The sequence below is a fragment of the Adiantum capillus-veneris genome, chromosome 8, assembly GCF_014529385.1.
Source record: "Adiantum capillus-veneris isolate H3 chromosome 8, ASM1452938v2, whole genome shotgun sequence".
Taxonomy (NCBI): domain Eukaryota; kingdom Viridiplantae; phylum Streptophyta; class Polypodiopsida; order Polypodiales; family Pteridaceae; genus Adiantum; species Adiantum capillus-veneris.
Genome location: NC_140938.1, coordinates 3,111,185 through 3,133,012, shown reverse-complemented (window position 1 = coordinate 3,133,012; position 21,828 = coordinate 3,111,185). Strand labels below are relative to the sequence as shown.

The following is a 21,828-nucleotide window of genomic DNA, read 5'->3' as shown; positions in this document are numbered from 1 at the left end:
ATAGCCTGCACAATACTGCATGCAGTGAAAACGGAGGCCGAAATGAGCCCAAATTAGAACTCTAAGCAGACTAACTGAAATCGAAGAAAGTGACCAGGCGTGTGCTGGAGCTACTGGCAACTAAGCTCAAGAGAACGCAACCTGCTCTGATACCAATTGTTGGAATTAGGTGTGATGGTAGCTGTGACGGCCAAAGTCTTCTTCTATCGATTTTTGATTCGTTAGCCATCCGAAATCCTGGCGGGAAAAAGAAGAACGAAATGGTTTAGGAGTATTTTGTTATAACCTTGCTGAAATGGGACAACCACAGCGTAACCTGGTTTTAAGCTTTTTAAATTAATATAACTAATTTTGTAAGTCCCTAGCGGGACTTGGCTCTTAGCAATCTTTAAAAAGGCCTCCGATTAGGTCTCCCCAATCTCAGGAAAATAAGAATTCTTTTAAAACATATTAAGTGTATAAGTGAAGGGCGAGTTTAGGAATGAAAAGACAGATGAAGGTGGAAAGTCAAAGGACGAATGAAGGTGGAAATTCAAAAGACAAATGAAGATGGAAAGTCAAAAGACATTTTGTGCACATATAAATAGGTGTTTCTCTGCTCTTTTTTTTTTAATAGCGTTTTCTTCTTAGTTATCTTTAGCGTTTTCCTTGCGTCTCTCTCTCTCTCTCTCTCTCTCACACACACACACACACACAAATGATGTATCCGTCCTTTCGAGCTAATATTGTTGCAAATCTACGTGTTTCGTCATTGCCCTTTGCTATGTGCTATAAACTAAGGAATAGGATTTTTTTGTTGAGGGAATCTTTGAATTAGCAATACCTTTTTAATTTTTTTGAAGCCGCCGTTAGGAATACCTTTTAATTTAGTCACAGATAAGTATGGAAAGGTCAAACTTCAAAATAGCTGTTTTTTTAAAATTTGAATGTTCTACGAGAGAGAATGCGCGGGCCTTATAGAGAGAGAAAGAGTCGAGGAGAGAACGTCAAGAAGATAGATGGAGTTTTCCCCTCCTAAGAAGGCATGTCTTTCCATGCAGGCTGCAACTCTGCTTCTGGTTTTTGTAGTCAGGGTCGAGGTGCAAGGGCTCGGAGTCAATTGGGGCAGCCAGTCTACGCACAAGCTTCCAGCTTCCATCGTTGTGCAGATGCTTAAGGATAACAACTTCAATAAGGTGAAGCTTTTTGACACGGACGAGAACACTCTACAGGCGCTTGCAGGGACAGATATGGAGGTGATGGTAGGCATCCCCAATAAGGACCTTGCCGGTCTTCAGGATGCAGATTCAGCGGTAACCTGGGTGGAGGATCATGTGAAGCCCTACATCTTTGATGGCGGCGTGAACATCAAGTATATATATCCTCCTTCATTAAGCTTGTCTGTTTGTTTTCCATGCAAGCTGATTCCTGATGGTGGTGACGATGCGCATGCAGGTATGTTGCAGTAGCTAACGAACCTTTTCTCACTTCTTACAATGGTACTTATGTAGCGCTCACATTTCCAGCGCTCCAAAATGTTCAAGCTGCCCTCAACAAGCTTGATCTTGGAACCCAAATCAAAGCCACAGTGCCCATGAATGCCGATGTCCTAACAGACTCTAGCTTACCTTCACAGGGCACATTTAGGCCAGATATTTCTGCTCAAATGCTTCAAATTGTGAGCTTTTTGAACCAGAATGGCTGCCCTTACATTGTCAACATTTACCCCTTCATCAGCTATGCGAGGAATAAAGATTTTCCCGAGAATTATGCCTATTTTGATAGCAATATAGCACAATTAACTGATGGGGATAAGCTCTACACCAACACCTTTGATGCTAGCTATGATACGCTGGTGCAAGCACTAGCAGTGGTAGGGTTTCCCAACATGTCGATCATTGTCGGGGAGATTGGTTGGCCGACGGATGGGCTATCTGCTGCGACACCAGCTAATGCTCAAAGATTTAATCAGGGGTTTGTAAACCATGTGAGGGGCAATAAGGGGACACCATTACGGCCCAACACTACTGTAGAGTACTATCTTTTTGGTCTGCTTGATGAGAACAACAAGGATACCGCTCCTGGTATATTTGAGAGGCATTGGGGTATATTCACATTTGATGGGAATGCAAAGTACCCTCTCACTATTCCTGCCTCTCCCACCAATGCAAATTTGGTCAATGCTAAGGGGGTGATACACCTCCCCCAGCGATGGTGCGTTGCTATTTATACGTCGAATGCTGATCCTGCCAAACTTGCTGCTGCGGTTGATTTTGCTTGCTCCAATGCAGATTGTACACAGCTTTCATATGGAAGTTCTTGCAATGGCCTGGATTCCATAGGCAACGCCTCTTTTGCCTTCAATCAATACTTTCAGGCGCAAAACCAATCATCTGCTTCCTGCAGTTTCGAAGGTCTAGCTACCCTCACTACTGAAGTCCCCTCTACGGAGACTTGCAAGTTCATTGTGCAAATTGACCTCAGTGCATAAGAGTGAAACGATGTTACTATGAATTGTTTGATTTCTTTCATGATGTGCAGTCGCACAAAGTTTGCTCTATATTATACCATGTATACATAATAGATCAAGAGTTTTGCTGAAAGCCAAATTTGGTTTTGGATCTTGTAATCTTCTCGCTTGTTGTATTCATACATATTAATTACATGCACACAAGCTCAAGTTTTCAGTATATTGCTGCAAACATCAAAGTGCGAAAGCAATAGCATAGGGAAGAGAATTCTCATCCACTACTTAACACTGAGTTGAAGTCATGAGCCACATTGCACCCAAAGGTACTTTGAATATGTATAAGGGTCAAAGCATGTATTGGTTGTCCAAAAAGGGCTATCTTGGTCACTCTTTTTCCAAGTGATTTTGGAGGGAGGGAACTCATTGAGTCAATATTGATTTTGGGGGGAGGGGACTCATTGAGTCTATAATGATTTTGGGGGGAGGGAACTCATTTAGTCAATAAAAAAAAACAAAATTAAATAATGAGGGATGTGCATTTTTTATTCCTTTTCAAATGCCCACTCCTTCTTAGATGTGGGTTGCAGACACCAAGCTAAGTTCTCCCCTTCTCTGTTTGTGAGAGTGTTTTTCACAGAGCATCCCCTTTCTCTCTCAGTTGTGTGTCCATAGATATTCTCCATAACTCTCTCTCTCTCTCTCTCTCTCTCTCTCTCTCTCTCTCTCTGTGGGGATTCACCATGGAAAACTTACCGCACCACGTAAGTGCAAGGGAGGGGTTTTTTTTACAAGCTACATAAGCGTATAAGTTAGGGGTAAGCCTCCAATAATTTATCCCCAAGCTTAAAAATAAGGGAGGGGGTATCATTTATTTTTTTTATTTTTTTTTTTTTTTTTGGGGGGGGGGGGGGGGGGAGGGCACACATATTATTCCCTATACTTTTCTTTGTTTTATCATGGTCTAGATGCTTGAAGATCTAGCCTATAGCTTTTATACTATCTTGAACCAAAACTGAAGGCCACATGTCAGTGTTCGAAACAAACCTCGTTCTAGTGTATTTCCACCTACAAATTTTAAAATTTACCTCTTCAAATTAATTATGTGGGCTTTGGCAACTTTTTTAAAAAAGCCTACTAGGTTTTTTAAGTGTTTGCAAAGGAAGAGGAGATAAACTACCTTTTGAATATACAAAGATAAGATAAATATAAGGAAAAATAAAAAAGTTATGTAGTTTTTTTAGAATTTTAAAGTGCATTATATTCTTGAAGTGAGGAATAGGACTAAGGATAGTGGGAATGGAGAATCACGATGCTTTGATCAGGTTAATGTAAATTTTAAAGACTACACTGTTGCTATTAGGCTTAGCTAACGTTCAAATCTAAATAAACATTATTTTTGGTTGGCAAGGCTCCCGCCCCTTCGTGTCATCCCGACTCTTTACAATTTGCCTTGTGAGCTTGTGACTTGTAAGCGTTGTCTATGAATCCCCTCTCACTCTCTCTCAACATTTGTGGCACAGGTGGCACAAGCTCTGTCAGATTTTCTCATCCCGCATCTTCAAAGATTTTCTTTGTGAGTCTGTGAGTGCTGAGCAGTGAGAACCTTAGAGCATGTCACATTGTCTCTCTTGGTTGACTCTAACCAAGAAGTAGGAGAAACACAACAAGAGGTAATTTGACCACAAAGAATTACCTTGCTAGCGCCTTGTAAAGTGGACCATCGATCCTTATGGGTGGGATCGTATGGGACCCCTTCCCATTGTCCAAATGTACACATGTGCCATATGTGAGTGCCGAGGTTAGCCATTGCCGCCAATGCAACCCACTCTTAAACTCTCACCTCTGTTTAAAAAGGTCCATTTCTTGCTTTCTAATCTCTATGGGTTGCCCCTCTTGTGAGATTTAGTATTCAACTTCGTCGTACACACTCATTTTGCGTCTTTCCCTCGACACAGATAAAGTCTCTCTCTCCCTCATCAAGGATCGCTACACTTGCATCATTAGGGTTTCCCAAACGCTTCACCCCGGGATGCATCCCCCCCCCCCCCCCCCCCCATCTCCACATACCTGCAAAGACGACCTCTACATTTGGATTACTTCTAAATTTGAATTTTCACAGATTGTCTATGCTCTTGTTTATGAAGGAGTTGACGCACACATCACAAGAACTTCACGACACATTCCCAAATGAAAAAAGGGTCTTTTTTTCCATATAATTTACCACGTTCAAGGGGGGAAAAAACCTTCAAATTTTCTTTTCCATTTAGGAAAGCTACTAGTAAAATACACCCATGTTGGAAAATGTGATTTGCAGCTAAGGGAGGGAGGATGACGATGATAAGGCATGCATCCCCTGTATATGTTTGATAAGAGTGCGTTGCTAGAAGGCGTAACCCACAAGTCACATTACGAACTCTATGTAGTTGAGTCCAAATCTCCAGCTTCTGTAGCCCGACAATGATTTCCATTTCTAGCCAAGCTGCACCTTCCTGTCCTTAAATGTTGAAAAACTCACGGGGGAGAGAGAGAGAGACTGCATAGCAAGGAGCCTTCCCGTGCCTTGCCTTGCTTCTGCATGCGAGGGTCTCGTCGCCAGTCCATTCCACACACACACACACACACACACACACACACACACACACACACACACACACACACACACACAGAGGAGCACCCTCCCATAGCTCTCACCAGCTCCACCCGTGATAGTTGTCAGCACTTGCATCGGCCCACATGCAAGATGTCGCCTACACTCACATCCTCCAACCATCCTCTCTATCCCCTCTCTTGTCCAGATGGAAAGTGCAAAATAGAGGGATTTGGTGAGATTTCCTTCAAAACAAAATGGGCACCACCCTACTCTGCTCATTAACAAAAAAAAGTTGCTTAGTGTGGCTTGCCCTCAGTTACTCAGTAGTGCCCTCTCTCAATGGCCTGTTGCTCGTTGTATCATATGCCAATAGCTCGCAGAAGCTTGCACAGTAGCCCTCATCGGTCAAGTAGCCTCAGGCTCGGAAGGGCACCAAGGTCGACCGGGCCTCACTCTCTATCTCTCTATCTTGTTTTTAATTATGTACATCTCCTAATGGTCATTTTGCACGCCTTGCGATTTCATCACTTTTTTGGCCTGCCCAAAGGGCTAAGGCCATAGTGATGTGTTCCCTTTTTGTTAGTGAAAAATCTCATATGTAAATTTTTGGCCTGCCCAAAGGGCAAAGGCTATAGAGATGCCTTCTCTTTTTGCTGACTAAAATAGAAAAAAGATTGACATTTTTTGATAGGCCAAAAATGTTGATTGGTTGAAACAAGATAGTGGGCACTCATTTAAATGGAGAGTGTGTAAATCTAACGATGGACATGTCTTGAGTTTCCAAATATGAAGTAATGTTCATTGCTCATTTACAAAGGAAAGGATATATATATAAAATATATATTAGTTTAAAAAGACAGGGGTGGTCGTCCATGTGTTTGCAAGCACACATGTCTGAAAGGGTGCGCACATGAGCCTGAGAGTCCACCACTGCGGCTAAAAACCGTGACTTGGCTGGAATCTTATCTTACTGCCGCTGCGTCAAATGCGTTTAAGTAGGGCTTGCTACACAGTTAGCTATTGTGGCCCTACATTCCAGGTGCTAAGAAAAATAGGAGAGAGCGATTTCCATGGGTTAAGTGCTCTCATGTGCGCGAAAGGGCTTCTGCGGTAACCTCCTAAATTCCCGGCTGAAGTACTATCTGTGTTTTGAAGATCTCATGTGCGTAGCCTTTGATGCCCCTCTCTTTCTTTTCCTCTGTGAAAGTGTATATATATATATATATATAATAATATAATATATTAGTTTAAAAAGATCGGGGTGGTCGTCCATGTGTTTGCATGCACACATGCCTGATGCCCCTCTCTTTCTTTTTCTCTGTGAATGATCCACGTGGTCTGCCAACGTGGGATCATGGATGCAAACGGTGACCTGCCTTGAATGTTTTCATGAGTGGTGGGATGGGTCTTATCGCATCGGGTCACGGGTGATGGGATTGCACTAAAGACTATGTTAGGGTTATGAGAGATTTTTGACTATGCACTCCTCCATAGAGCTACGTTTGGGATGGCCTCTCCAGCCATGGAACTTCTCTGTGTGTGGGCTCTTCCCCCCTATATGCCATGATGTTGCACTGCCTGCTTGGACTATCGGAGGCGCTATCCATGAAGAGCTTATTGCTAGTTTCTCTCATGTGAGTGAGCTGTGTTTTTTTAGGCTATCTTATTTTCCCTCTTAGATAGAGCAGGCATCTAAGTGTGTTTCTTTCTTGCTTGCAAGACAATTAACTGAAGGTCGACGATAGGGCAAAGTGTTGATTACCATCCTCCAACGTTGCCACAGAGGGTTCTGTTCTTCGAATGAGGGACCGCAAGGCCTTTTTGCATGCGATCTGCCGCCCATCCACTGTCGACGTAAGTGCGCTATCTAGGATGTGAAAGGAGACTGTGAGGGTGGCTTGTGCTCCACTCATGGCTAGTTCAAGAACTTCAGCCCTCAAGGCCTCGGATGCATGGGCATACCTCTTGTTGTGGTCCCCCCAAGTCTGACGTCGTCGACATGTTGACCTAGCTTGCCTCAAATCACATTATCCCTGCCTTGCTGCATTGCTGGTCCCAAGCTTGTTATTTGTGTCTCAACTTGTCAATCCCTCTCATTGGGTGTGAGCCTACACTCAAAAGCTCATGATCATCTTGCTTGGAGAACACGCAGCAAAGGCAACTTGAATATTTGTCTGGGTTTTTGAGGTTAGTGGTGTGGCAAGGTTTCTCTTATTGAAAGCTTGGTATAACGCTTTGTTTGTTGTGCATTATTGTTAAGGATATAAAGCACAACACAGTGATAAGGAATCCCACAAGCCATTATCTAGAGCTGCATCACTCTCTCTCTCTCTCTCTTCCCCCCCAGGCACAAGCATGGGCCACTGGATGTGTGTGTGTGTGTGTGTGTGTGTGTGTGTGTGTGTGTTGTGGCCATTACCATCGTGCTAGACATCTAACAACATTGCCACCATGGCGGTTCCCACGTGTGCCATGCCAAACTAACACTCTCCCATGCTTTCTCGGTTTGTACACTTCTCTGCAAACTCACTCTCAAATTCTCCTTTGATCGCTCCTTTAAGAGAATCTGCCAGCAAGTCTTCGTTCAACCATTTGATTGAGTTTCAAGGTAAGTCTCTAGTTCTCGCTTGTTGGTTGGGACTTCGGGGCTCCAGAGTCTGAGTGCCCTTGCAAATCGACACTCATGAGATCAGTGTGGCAAACCCTGTTTGATATTTTGCAATTGTTGTTGACGAAGGTGGGATTAAGATTAGCTGAACTGCACGTTTTGTGTTGCGACTCTAGCCATTGTGCAAAGTGGGGGGGAGGTAAGTAGCAAGTGGGCTAGGTGGGGTCCATGCATAAGGGCATTAGCTCATGGAGGAACACTCTGCCCAGTTGTAAAGCTCTTGCATTTTGATAATGTGTCATTTCCATTTTTGAAACTCTTATGCTCATGCTGAAGTTTGTTGTCCACAGATTTTGACCATTCGTGGCCCTTTTCACTCCTCTTGGTAAGTGTGAAGCAAATTGCATTTTGTTTAGTTCTGTTCTCACTGCCGTTCTCCTGTAGCAAGCTTGCAAGAGTCGGCACAGAGGCTCTAGGGAGCAGTGATGCGGTGCTCCACACATCAACAACATTCAGCCTGTTTTTTGTGATGTGATTGCTTCAGTGTTCTTTCCCTTCTTGCAACTTAGTCTCAATTTTTAGCATCCTTTCATATGTTTTTGGCATCATTACTAGGTTCCCATTTGTTCCTCTTCTTTCAACTTAGGCTCATGTTAACTGGGGTTCTCAGATGTTACTTAATCTGAGTTACTTAGTCTTGGCTCTCAAAAAGTGGGTTTTTTTTTTCTGGTTTTTGATGCTCAAAAGTCAAGGTTGAATTTGAATTGCTTTGCGTATTGTTGTGCCATGTTGTTGCACAAAAATTGCTCATGTATTTTTTAATTTTTTTTTAAGCCTAATGCTCAAGCTCATGTTTGTATGGTTAATTTGTGTTTCTATTTTGTGTTTGTTTGTTGTTAGTGCTCTAATGGTTGTCCTTGTTGCCTAATTTAAGTCACGAAGTTGTGGCTATGGGAATTGTTGCCACCTTATTGTTTTGAATGAAGGTTGTGTATAGTTAACCTAATGATATATATTTTTTTTAAAAATATGCAGGTAAAGGGAAGCACAGGGCTCCAAGGCTGAGGCTGTAGCTAGTTCTCATTTCTCGCAATGCGAGCCCAATAACGCATAAATGTATTTTACAAAGCAATTCAAACTAATGTGAGTGATTAGATGATAGATGATGCTTTGCAGGAGTAGCCTTTGTGGCCTCTTTGTGATGCATTGCAGTCTTGTGCAAACCTTTCATTACAAAGCAAAAGTCTAGTATGAAGCCACTTGGAATGCTCCATTCACCTCAATCATCCTACACAAACATTTTCCTACGCATATTAACATATTACAAACAGGGTAGTCACAAGAATCCGACTCAGGTTCCATATGCATTATGTTGAAGGTTGTTGGTGGTAGAGCTATTTTGTGATGTCTTTTTACATAAGCTTTAAAAGATAAGTCTTCTTCGTAGAAGAATAAGAAATCGTTCTTTTGCATGGGTATAGGTCCAAGAGCGCTTTGATGTGGATATCAAAGAGCTACCTGATCAAATTGTTGCTATGACTGTAAGTTATCATTTTTAAGATGTTGTGTTGTTCTTTACCTTTCGGAGTTAATAAAGCCCTTCTGTTTCTTTGGATGATGATCATCTTTTATGTACTTGCAATTCCATCATAGAAGATGCCATTTTGGTTTCATTGAGCTTCACTCTGTACGGAGGAGCAGAGCAACCTTGTTAAGTGCCTCAAATTTGTTCTGGTGGAGTTGTTTCCTGAGTTGGAGGAAAGGGATTGTTGAGGTGTCTGCTTGGAATAATGTTGTTTCCTTTTCAAAGTCTATTTACTTGAGTGAAGCTAGAATGATTCAAATATTTGAAAAGTAGCTCTAGTCTTCAGCATGGCTGGGGTCATTTGTGCTTTGAGGCACGAGCTTATTTGATTTGTTCTTAAGTAACACGTAGAAAAGGTCAATTATTGGCTGAGTAGATTTTAAGGGTTTCCTACCATGATTAGTCTGAATTAGTGGTAGTTTTTGTTATCTGCTATTGTGCCACTTGAGAGAGTGTTAAGCTTCTGCCTTATGTTGACCTTCAGTGTTTAATCACAAATTAACTCATGTCTGGCATCAAGTTAAAAGACATGGTTATCGTTGTACTGAGAAAAGATTTTGTATTTTTTTTTAACAAATCAATTCATGTCTGTTGTGAAGTTAAGACATGGATAATGTATTCTAGGAGAACTTCATTGATATCGAATCCGAGGATGTGTTTACTTAAAAGGGACAAGTTTTTTCTTCTGTTAAATATGCTGTTTGTGAAGGCTTCACAATATCTCTGTTTACAACAAACACAGATGACATCATACATAACAGGTATTTGCAAAAAATGTGATGAATTGTCTTTCAATTCAGGTAGATGTAGCTTGCATATATATTTAGAACAAATGTCAATTGTACACAGAATTTTGAATTTAAAAGATTTAGAATGAAATGTTGTCTTAATCATTAATAGCAGTGAACACTGGGTTCTTGAAAGTGGCATGCAATGAATGCTACTATCATGAAAATGTTGAATACTGAAACAATCTACTACATAATGAAAGTGAAATTTTTTAGTTAAAACTTTGGAGAATGGGAATCTTACACACACACACCTCCTCTTCCTCTCCATCACCCTATGCCAGTGGCATCCTGGTGGCCCCTAAACAACCACCTCAACCTCCCAAAGCAATCCCTTGTCACCAAAAAAATGCTCTCAGCCTTCCTCCTTTGCTCCTCTCCCAGAATCTCAATAAGGCCCCGGTCCTTCGACGCCTCAGTTCTCCCTTTATCGGCTACTGACTTGGCACCCCTTTGTGAGCCCTCTATAAATTTCCCATGAGGTTGTGCAAGGTTTGGAGCAGGGCCCACATCACCTCGAACATCCTAAGTTGCATTATTCGTTATTCGGGAGACGTACGTATAATACGCGAATAATGGGCGTATTATTCGTTTATTTAAATTATACGGTACCACATCAGCACACATGGCCAAACGTATAACTTCTTAGTTTTTCGATCAAGAAACTTTTTGAACAAAATTATTTTCGATCTAAAATAATAACGATCGAATATGTTAGTATATATAGCAACACGCGACAGCCAATTTTCACACCATCATTCACAGTCAGTGTTCTCCATGTGAGTATTCTCACCAAACAATCAAAAGAGTAATATGTAAGAAAATAAAACAATTTGAATTAGATAAAAATTAAAATTCAATGGATTTTAAGTTTTGTGATTCAAATTTATAAATTTGTTTTGAATAAATTAGTAAATAGTTGAAAGTTTGTATTTTGTGAAGAGTTTAATCTCTCACCTGATACAAAATGTAATTATAAGAATCACTTGTCAATGTGTTCAATTAATTGACACTTGAAAGTGACTAATTAAAAAAATTAGGATATTATTGTTGTGTGTAGAGTGTACTCTCACATGAGATAATTAGTTTAAAAATATAATTACATAAAAATAATTTTATGTAATTTAAAGTTGGATTTTGATGTGTAGAGATTTTCTCTCACTTCAAAATGAATATAATGAAACCAAATTATATTTTTACGTTTTGTGTAGAGCTATTCACACTGCTATGCTCTCACTAGAGTAAAAATTTAGAAAAAACATGTCCAAAAATATTGATATTCTCTTATCTTTATTTGGACTGTAAAATCTATCGTACTGTGTGAGAGCATACACATGCTCGCATTGTAGATAGATAATCGCTTAAAAATCTATGGTAAAGTGTAAAAACTTTTTGTTCGCACTTTACATAGATACGATAATTATCAAGTATTTTAAGTGATTATTGTTTTGACATTTAAAAATGTCACTTATAGCTCTTGTAGGTATAACAATTTATAATGATAATCATTTTAATACTTGATTTAATTGTAATTATTGATTAGCGTAATGTGTTAAAGCTACAAGCTTGCACTTTAGATAAATCGATGCAATTTATATGTAATCCAATGGTATTGTTTTTTATTATTGTATTTTTGTTCAATCATTATTTTTAATTATTTTAATTTTGTTCAATCATTGTTAGTTAAATTAATTTAATGTTTAAATTGATTTTGATTATAAAAATGATCACCGACTTTGTTTTCAGTAGCAAATTACTTTTGTGCATCATGGTGAAAGGACAAGAGTGGAGTTATGTGCATGAGTTGAAAGCTAGGAGAAATACATCTCGACTTAAATGTAAATCGTGTGGCCACCAGCTCAGTGGTGATGCAACCAGAATTAAAGAGAATTTATTTAAAGTCCCTGGCAATGTTGAAAAGTGCGGGGCACCGCCAAAAGATATTCATGAAAAATTTCCCATGTATTCTCGCAAAGTAAAGTTGATTCTTGCAACTAAACATAAAGGTGATGTTTCTAAAGATATTCATGCGAATATTGAACCATCTGTATGCAATGAGGCAAGAAGAGGTGTGTGTCACTCAAGTAAACGATCAGAGTTCTCAATTGAACCCTCTTCATGGACATGCTTCTACATCAGGAGGAGTTCTTAGCACAAGCAAATCCGGCAGAGCGTCATCCAATGGACAGACAATGCCTGAAGCATTAGGTAAACAATGGTTGCTTGAGTTGCATTTAAAATGGACACAAGCATTTTTTGTGTGTGGCATATCGTTCAATGCTATGCGCAATCCAATATTTCAAGATGCTTTGATGAGTACAGCCAAAAAAGGATTTATGCTTCCTAACTATAACAAGATGCGAACTGAATGTCTTGATAAATTCAAAGACAGTACTGAAGCCATTCTCAAACGCACAGTGCTAGAGTTTGTTCCAGCATATGGATGCACCATAACATTGGATGGATGGACTAACTGTCAAAAAAAACCTTTAATCAATGTAATGCTTATTAACCCTAGAGGGGCTATGTTCGTGGAAGCAATTGACAGCTCACTGAAAGAGAAGACTATCACCTACCTACCAGGGGTGTATGAGTGTGCAATTGCAAAGGTAGGTGGACCAAAGAATGTGAGTGCTATTGTCACAGATAATGCGGCCAACTACAAAGGAGCAGGAAGAGCTATTCAAGTCAAGTATACGGAGATTTCTTGGGTACCATGTGCAGCTCACACTTTAAATTTGCGTTTAAAAGATATTGGTAAAATGACATGTGTGAAGCAAACTTTATTGGATGCTAATCATGTGGTGAAATTCATTAGAGAGCATCAATTTTTGTATGCTCTTTTTCGAACCAAGTCACCAAATAGAGCTTTGCAAATATTTTGCGCGACAAGGTTTGCTACGGCATACTATGTTCTTGCTGCTTTGCAAGAGTTGAAGCCTGCATTGATGGAAACCTTAGCAGACAGAAGATGGGATGGATGGCTCAACAAGTATCCAAGTTATCAGGAAGCAACTGGTCGATGTGAGCAAATAGTAAACTCGCCAGTCTTTTGGCGTAATGTAGAAAGAATAGTAACTGTGTCAAAGCCATTTGTAGATCTTTTGAGAGCAATTCATAGATTCTTTTATTTTTGGTCGGGTCTACTAGTATATGTCAGACGCTATACGCAAGCTAAGAGAAAATGTCAGTTTTGGTGCAAAGGATAAAGCTACCATGATTACAATTGTTAACAAGTGTTGGGTGCAGTTGCATACGCCATTGCATGGTGCGGCTTTTGTATTGGATCCTAAGTTTCAAATGCATCAGCAATCTGCCAACAAAGAAGTTATGTCCAACTTCAAAACAGTGTGCTCCCAACTCTTAGGGCACGAAGATGGAAAAGTAGCTTTTCATCACGAGTAGATTATGCCAACAGAACTGGTATGTTTCAGAATCCGTGGCATATAGATGCCATTGGCAAAACAAGTGCACCATTATGGTGGAAGGAGTACGGTGGAGAGAAAGTGGAGTTGCAACACATTGCAGTTAGAGTTTTATCAGTAGCTGCATCAAGTGAAATTTGTGAGCGAAACTGGTCAGCATTCGACTTTGTGCACACTAAAAAGCGAAACAGACTTCATACTAAACGGGCTACTGATTTGGTGTATGTTTTTTGCAATATGAGACTTATTCATAAGCCTCAAAACATTGCAACTAGAGCCGCTCAAAAGCAATATGGAGTCTTCCAAACGCATGAAGCTATTTCTGCAGAAGTTGATGATGATGATGATATGGAATGGGAGATAGTTTCAAAATGCTCAGATATGGACAAGTAGATGATATGGTTGCAGTTTTTGAAGATGGAGATGATTTGTGAGAGTACCATTGTAATACTTACTCAACAAGTTTTTGTATATGGTGAAAGAAAGTGTTATCTCGTTGTCGTTCACATCAAAACCTCTCTCTCTCTCTCTCTCTCTCTCTCTCTCTCTCTCTCTCTCTCTCTCTCTCTCTCTCTCTCTCTCTCTCTCTCTCTCTCTCAGACACACATATTCACTCACACTCAAATATATACACAATTAAGAGATGTGATCTCTTCAGTTGAAAATAATAAACTGTCGATAATATCTTGTCGGTGTAGGTTTGAAATTACAACAAGGTTCTGGGAAATTACTCAATCGAAAAGAGTTTGATATAATTTTGAGATTACAAAAAGCTTCTGAGTGACTTATGAGTTTGATAGATTTGCTATAAGATCGTCTATGGTAAAATATGTAATTCCTAGCTCGCGGGATGATTCAACAACATCTTTATGTGAAGTGGTAGTATCATCTGGCAAAGGTCCATACAATGATTCATATCGTTGAAGCTTTGCTTGTGCATCACTTAACTCTATTTCAAGCTCAAGAATCCAGCCACAAAGCATGTCCGGTGTTTCTCCTTGGCTGGCAAGGTCTTGTCCTTGGCTGGCTAATTCAGTCAGTGTTTCTGACTCTTCAGAAAGTAAAACAATAGGACGCTTGCGAGGAGGCATTGGATTATTTGCATTGCATGCTGCCACCTTTTCTGCAATGCGTCCACGTCCAACTCCAGTGGTGCCTGGACGATCTGCCCAATCCACTCTCTTCAACAAAACATATCAAACATGGCATGGCTGGATAAAGTAAATTGCTACTTGGTTGTTGTTTGGTAGGCATCTCTCTTGTCGTATAAACCTTTGCAGCGATACGCCAACCTCTCTGGTCATTGGAATACAGTGGTGGAGGTGTCGCATCCCAAATCCTCATGCTTCCTCCCACCCTCTTCTCCCCTTCCATTGTTGCCTGTTGTTGCTCATATGGATTCTGGCTTGCTGCTTCTTGATCACTATCGTTGTCAGTATTGGGTAGCTCAAGCTCACCCAAGTGCTATCACTAATAGTAACTTGCATCATCCTCTACTTCAGCATAGTCATAATCGGAAAAATTGGTATCCTATATCAATATTAACATACCCCAAAATTTGGCAAAAATGCAAGTATTTGGTTATACTTGGCTTCCAAGCTTAGAATTAGGGGAGGGAGGGAGGTTTGAAAGATATATCATCTGAGAAAGGGAGACAAGCAAAGTAGAGCCCTGGTGATTTCCGCAAGGGGATTGATCATGGGGGGATTGGATTGTAGATCTTGACTTGCATCGAGTTGCACAAGCAGAACCTCCTCTGGCCTTGGCAAGAACACCTATAGACGATGGTGGGAAATGGTCAATTGCAACATTGAGTAGTAGTACTTAGCTCCCGCTCCCCTTTCCCACTATGGTAGGCTATCTTCTTCAGTATGATCACCTCTTATGGCTCTCAGTAATTGAACTCTGTTAGGTAGCCATGGAACTAACATATAATGACAAACTTGAGATTAAATTGGTTTTCTCTCAAAATGTAACCAGAGTTGGTCTAGCTATATGGTGGTCCCGAGGTGGGTGTACAGGCAGACCATTAGACTTCACAACAAGCATATGTGGGATTTTACTGTTGCTCATGGCCTTCAGTGTGCTTAGCATGATCTTTCCACCTTCCGCCACGTAATTCGACCCTTGCGTGCTCCCCGTGCTTATCTCCCATCTTGACCTCTTTAGAGCTACACTTAAATAATTTGTGACCCTAAATAGTTACATGGTAGGCCTCGTTATTTTATCACTTTTTTTACCTTGTTCTCCTTGTTTTTTTTATTGGTGAGTGTTGCAATGAGTGCTCAGAAGAAAGTTATGACTAAGGGTAGTGGGTTCTTGAGTGCATTTAATGATGTTACCAGCATGGAGGCCGGAGGTAACTTGTGTTGGTGGGTGAAAACTTAAAAGGCTCTCAAGAAGGTGCAATCACCGAAATGGCTTCATTGTGGAGGTTTATTTTTTGAGGTTCTCGCTTCCTCGTTAGATGAGGGTAGTGACTAGGCTAGTCCCCTAAAACTCTAGGTCCCTTCCCTCACTTTCTATCTTTTGCTCACTTTCTCTTTCTTGCCCTACACTTTTTTGAACAATCCTATACATTTATATCGGGTTTTCAAGCCCTCGACCGCTCTTCACCTAATGCTTCACGAGTCTCTTTGCAGGTAGTGGCTCGTTTATGCTCGGCTTCTTGCAGAGGAGCATCTCAAGCCGTTTTTTAGTGCTTTCCCTCTCCTTTCTCCTCATATGTTAACAACCCCATGTTGGAAGAGCTTTTCAGTACTTATAATTTTGAAGGCACACCAAAAGATAAAAAGAAGGAAGAGAGCGGAGTCTCAGGGCGGGTTTAGACGAGCTCGTTGGTAAAAGAGGTACAAAAACTTTTCTCCCGCCTTATTGTTCACATAAGGCGACAAGAGTACATGCATGCAAACCTTACAAACAAGCTTTCAACTCATCAGTGATAATACAAAGTGGATGGCATGATTAGGGCTTCTTACTCAAGCTGCATGATTTTTCCATGCCTTGACTAGTTTTACTTGGTTAGATCATGTGAGGCATAAATTTTATATATAAGATAGGGGTATGATAGTTTTCGTCATTGATTGTCGTATAAGTGTAGAAAGGGGGGTCATATTCCCTAGTATGAGTCGTATATAGGGGTTTTATCAAAGTTGTCCGCTCGCAGGTGGCATCCCGTTTGTATATAGAGTGAATCCCCCGGGCTCTCTCTCTCTCTCTCTCTCTCTCTCTCTCTCTCTCTCTCTCTCTCTCTCTCTCTCTCTCTCTCTCTCTCTCTCTCTCTCTCTCTCTCTCTCTCTCTCTCTCTCTCTCTCTCTGCACACAGGATGGACCCTTCTTTCGAGCTATTTGTGTGTGTGAGATGCTATGGCGTGTCGATTCCTTGGGCTCTTCTTCGTGGTTGTTATGGATGTATATTCATGTCTTCATATCTTTCTATGCAAGTTTTCATGAGCCATCTATGTGCCCACCAGTGCACACCCAGCAGAGTTTCCTAAAAGTTTCGTAGGATGCTTACGAGAGTATTAGGCTACATAGAAAAGGGAACAAAGAGAGAGGCAAAGGCACACTCCTAGTGTTGAAAAGCGGAAGGATGTCCAGCTTGATGAGAAGTTGAAAAGGAAGATTCTACGTGCTATGTCAAAGTGCAGACACAAAGATTGACAAAGAAACTCCAAGGAGAGATATTTGATTAGCTACTCTAGAAACCAGTGTTTTGTAACATGTAGTACTCAGAACGTTATATAAAGAGAGCATTGCTTTCAAATAATCGCAACACCTTGTCAAAAGTCAAGGTCCCCCACTTGGCCACACAAATACTTTTTAAGAGGGCAATAGTATGGCTTGCATTAATTCAAGGGATGAAGTAGATGCAAGGCCTTTTACCAATGTTGTGGCTCGTCAACACATTTACCTAAGCAGGTTCTGAGTAGGGAGAATTGGTTGATGCATTTTTCTAGAATTCAAAAACAGATATTCTGAGAAATACATCTGATTGGCCCAAATTTATTTCCATGCTTGGCCCAACTCCAAAAAACTCTAAGGATTTGACTACATTATGAGCAGTAGCATCCAACTTCCTTTTCTTAGGCATAGTGAAAGTTTTTCCAATTAGGTTAATAGGGGTTTGTCATCCATAACTAACTTCTGTGTGAACATTGGCAAATCTCCAAATATTGGCCTATACTCAAGACTAACCAAAACCTGCTTAGCCTCTTGTTCAGAGTAACCAGCTGACAACAAATCCTGAAAAGTATTCAATTTCTCTAAATTTCATGTAAACACATCTGATTTCTCAGATTTTTCCCCCTGATCATGCACCTGATCTGACTCGATGATTGGAGTAATGTTAGGCACAAGAACTTCACCTGCATCCACCTTCAAGGCAAAAGAAAATCATGCTGATAAAAATGCAGACAACCTGATGTTAAAGTGAGTCTTCCTCTTGTCAGGACTGAAAATCTCAGCATGAATCCTGTCATAGACCCAATTGGCCCAGCTCACTTTTCCTCCATTTTCAGCAGAGCATAAAGGTGCAAAATTATCCTTGGACATGTAATCATACTTTGCCAGAAAACATAGTCTTTCCAAAACCATTTAAGTTGCTCCCTTCTGCTGTAGTCAACATTCTTAAGCATATAATACTGCCTCCCTCTTTCTCTGGGACCAAACTCTCTCTTCAAAGCATCATCTGAGAATTTAGGCACTACAATAACAGATATAAAAGGCAATTGAAATACTACAGCAATTACTCAGGACATAAAGTGAGCTTCTCTAAAATAACTCCTCTTGTTTTTCTCAATAACTCCATCTGTGTTTTTGCATATATGTTAGCCTTCCATTCAACCCAAGGCAAGATAGCAAAATCATACAACCTGATAATCATTAGGAAGAGAATGAGATCTAGGAGGGCCCCTTTACTTACCATGAGATTATGAAGGTGATTATCATTTTGACGAATAGGTGCGTGCCATGTGTGCAAGAATGGTGGGTGAGTAAGAGAGGTGTAAGAATGGTCAAAGGATGCACTTCCCCCCCCCCCCCCAAAAAAGGGTGGAACAACTTTATGATTTTTGGCCTTCCATAACTTAACATTCGATCTCCGATTTGGATGGAGATTATACTAGATCTATAATCTACACGTCGAGCTTTTTTGTAGATATGTTACTTGATATAGTTTTGTCCGCTAGATTTAAATTTCATTTTGGGGGGGGAATTTGAATTCAAATAAACTAGTCGTTTTGCCTGTTTGAATTCAAAATCTCTCCTTGATTATTTTCTTAATACTAGAGCTTTGACTTCCTTAAAGTGCCAAATAAAGAGCCTCCTCCTAGACCCCATTCTCCTCCTAATGCTTCAACCATTTCACATTTTTGTCAGCCTGGAAATCTATCTCCACCTTGAAATCTGTAAAGGGTTCCATCAAGCTCTGAAGCATCTTGCTTGAAGACAATGGAACTGCATCTTCCTCAGGCAACAACTCGGCCTCATCCTTAGGTTCTGAGATGTCGACCCACATAGTGAAGTTCCCTTCTTCTCAGTCCCAGCTTAGAGGATTCCCCTTGATCATCATCAGGTGGAGGCTTCATGGCTAGAACTATCTTTGCTTTCAGTATGGTGGAAGGTGCTCCAAGGGCAGAGAGATTTTGAAGGCCTACCAGATATACATGTAGGAAAGGTTTATGTGAGGGTGAAAACATGACTGGGTGGAACATTTTCATGGGTTGTTACTAGTTTTGAATAGCTGCACTATTAGACGTGGCGTGCGGTAAAATTTTTGCAAATTAATTCTAAATTTGGCGCCAAACAGCTTTTTAGATTCTCCTCTTCAAGAGCTATCCAATGATATATCACACGCCTTGGGTTCTTCTATCTTTGTCAAACATATTACAGCTATTAATTTGCCAAATAGTGATGTCCTGGACACAGCTTTGGTGTCCACCGAGTCATGCTTTCACCCGTGATTCCTCACACAACCACACCTGCACTTCCAAGTAAGTGAGGTGCTCACTTTCATAATAGAACTTAGTGTATGCACGTAGCTCAAGGCCACATATGAAATCCACACATTTAAGATATCCAATGAAAAGATATCCGATGTAGCAATCTTTGATCCAACAACGTCTGAGCCAATAAAATCTGACCTAGAACCTCTAAACTATAAGTTTCAAAAAACTAAGCTGAAATTCAAAAGCTCTGAGATCATAACACTCACACCTATGGAGAATTCTGACTTCCAGTAACCCAGACATTACCCCCAATGGAAACCCATTACTTTTTGAAAAAGTCTCAACAATCACCTACTCCATTGGATTATGCAAGAACCCAAAAACTTCACAAAAAGCACTATCTACAACTATATGTAAGCCAATCTAGATGAGGTGGCTTCCCCTAAAATTTTTCTAACCTGAAACCATTCACAGGCTTGTCCACTTTAGTTCCAAACACATCAGCCACAATAAATGTACCTTGACCCAAATCTTGAACAATCTGATAAGGTCCTTTGTATCTCAAATTCTACTTACTAGGATGAGGACCCAACGTGGAATTGTAAAGCATTACCCAATCTCTAACTTAAAAAAATTAAACTTCACATTCATACTCATCCAAGATTTCCTTCTTCTTTGAATTACCTCTGTGATGTAAGAAATGACCAACCTGTCTTCCTCCAATTGCATCAGATACTTACTCCTATGTTGAACTGATAATTTAGGAGTCATCTTCTCAGCGCTGACCCTGAGACTAGGGACCACAAACTCCATAGGAACCACAGCTTCAAGACCATATACCAATATGAAAGGAGTCATACATGTGTCACCTTAAAAGTTGTTCTGAAATACCACAAAGCAAAATCCAACTTCTCATCCCAGTCCTTATTCTCGTGAAAAATCTTCTTCAAAATTTTAATAAGTGTCTTATTAGTAATCTCAGCTTGTCCATTTTCCTAAGGACAATAGGCTGTAGACTTTTTATGCATAATCATGTGAGTTTTGGTGAGCTCAGAAATAACTTCATTCAAAAAATGTGTCCCCCTATCACTCACCAACTCAATAGGAAATCCCAACCTAGTCATGATGTTGTGATGAAGGAACTTAGCTACACCCTGAGCCTTATTGTCTCTCAAAGCTACAACCTCCACCCACTTAGTACAATAATCAATGGCAACCAAGATATACTTGCACCCTCTACTAGTAGTAGGTTTTACAGGTCCCACAAAATCCATACCCCACTTTTGAAAAGGCTTCCAAGGTAAAATATGATGATCAATCATTCTATCCTTAGAATTAGGCTGACAATATTGCTAACATACCAACTCTTAGAATAGGAATGAGCATCCTTTAAGACAGTGGGCCACCATAAACTAACCTGTAAAATATTTTTACCTGTAATGTCACCTGAAAAATGACCTCCTCTTGCTCCAAAATGAGCTTCTTGCAACACAGCTGACTGCACAAAATTAGGTACATAATCACCTGCTCAATTCCTTTCCGATACAAGGCTCTAGTAATAACCAGAAAAGGTCTAATTGTAAGAGAAAATTTCCTCCTATGATCTGTAGAAAACTCAGTGGGCATAATGCCATCAATTAAGAAAATCAGCATTTGATCATACCATGAATCAAAAATAGAACTCTGCTCTTCAAATAATTTAGCATCTGGTGAATCATCTTGAAATACTATAGGTTCTTCTCATGTCTCAATCCGACTCAAATAATCAGCTATGGCATGCTCTTTTTCGGGTGTATGAACAATCACAAAATCAAACTCCTGCAACAAAAACATCCACCTTGCTAACCTTCCTGTAAGCAAAGGTCTTAATGAGATATAACAAAGCTTGGTGATCAACATGAAAGATAACCCAATTGCATAGAAGATAGTGCTTGAATTTATTCAAGGCATAAACCATTCCTAAAGCTTCTCTCTCAGTAACTCCATAGTTCCTCTCAGGAGTTAACACCCTGCTTGCATAATAGACATGTCGGAATCAGGAGGTTGTAAGATAGGAGCAACTAACAACATCTTCTTCAACATCTGAAATGATTTTTCTTGAGGTTCAGACCATACAAAAGCTACATGCTTTTTGGTCAAATGAGTAAGAGGCATGCAAACATTGGCCAATCTAATGTACCTGTTATTCCATTTGACTTGACCCACAAACCTACTCAATTAATTTAATGATTCAAAGAGAGTTTGAACATCCGACATCTTTCAAAGCACAACTTTAGATGATTGAGATGCAAATCCCTTTTACAAACACTGAGAAATCATCCACAAAAACTCCCAGAAAACCCAGCAGATAAGGCTCAAATGTTTTATAAGCTGTAAAATTAAATAATGGTGGTCCATTTTTTGGACCAAAATTCATAATTGTAGATGCAAAAGCT

At 40.2% G+C, this 21,828-nt stretch overlaps 1 protein-coding gene and 1 pseudogene across 1 annotated transcript; both read left to right on the top strand.

Moving 5' to 3' along the window:
- Positions 1 to 1,047: 1,047 nt before the first annotated feature.
- Positions 1,048 to 2,568, top strand: LOC147451586 (glucan endo-1,3-beta-glucosidase 8-like). Its single transcript, XM_086518778.1, has 2 exons — positions 1,048 to 1,351; positions 1,435 to 2,568. Exons 1-2 carry the CDS (start codon positions 1,149 to 1,151, stop codon positions 2,468 to 2,470), a joined length of 1,239 nt encoding a protein of 412 aa, XP_086374904.1. The 5' UTR covers positions 1,048 to 1,148; the 3' UTR covers positions 2,471 to 2,568.
- Positions 2,569 to 7,163: 4,595 nt separating this feature from the next.
- On the top strand, positions 7,164 to 8,229 carry LOC147451585 (uncharacterized; annotated as a pseudogene).
- The last annotated feature ends 13,599 nt before the right edge of the window (positions 8,230 to 21,828 follow it).

Coding starts and splice junctions, on each gene's coding strand:
- LOC147451586 (XM_086518778.1), top strand. CDS start 1,149: ATGCTTAAGGATAACAACTTCAATAAGGTGAAGCTTTTTGACACGGAC. Junction 1,352..1,434: donor GATGGCGGCGTGAACATCAA/GTATATATATCC, acceptor ATGCGCATGCAG/GTATGTTGCAGTAGCTAACG.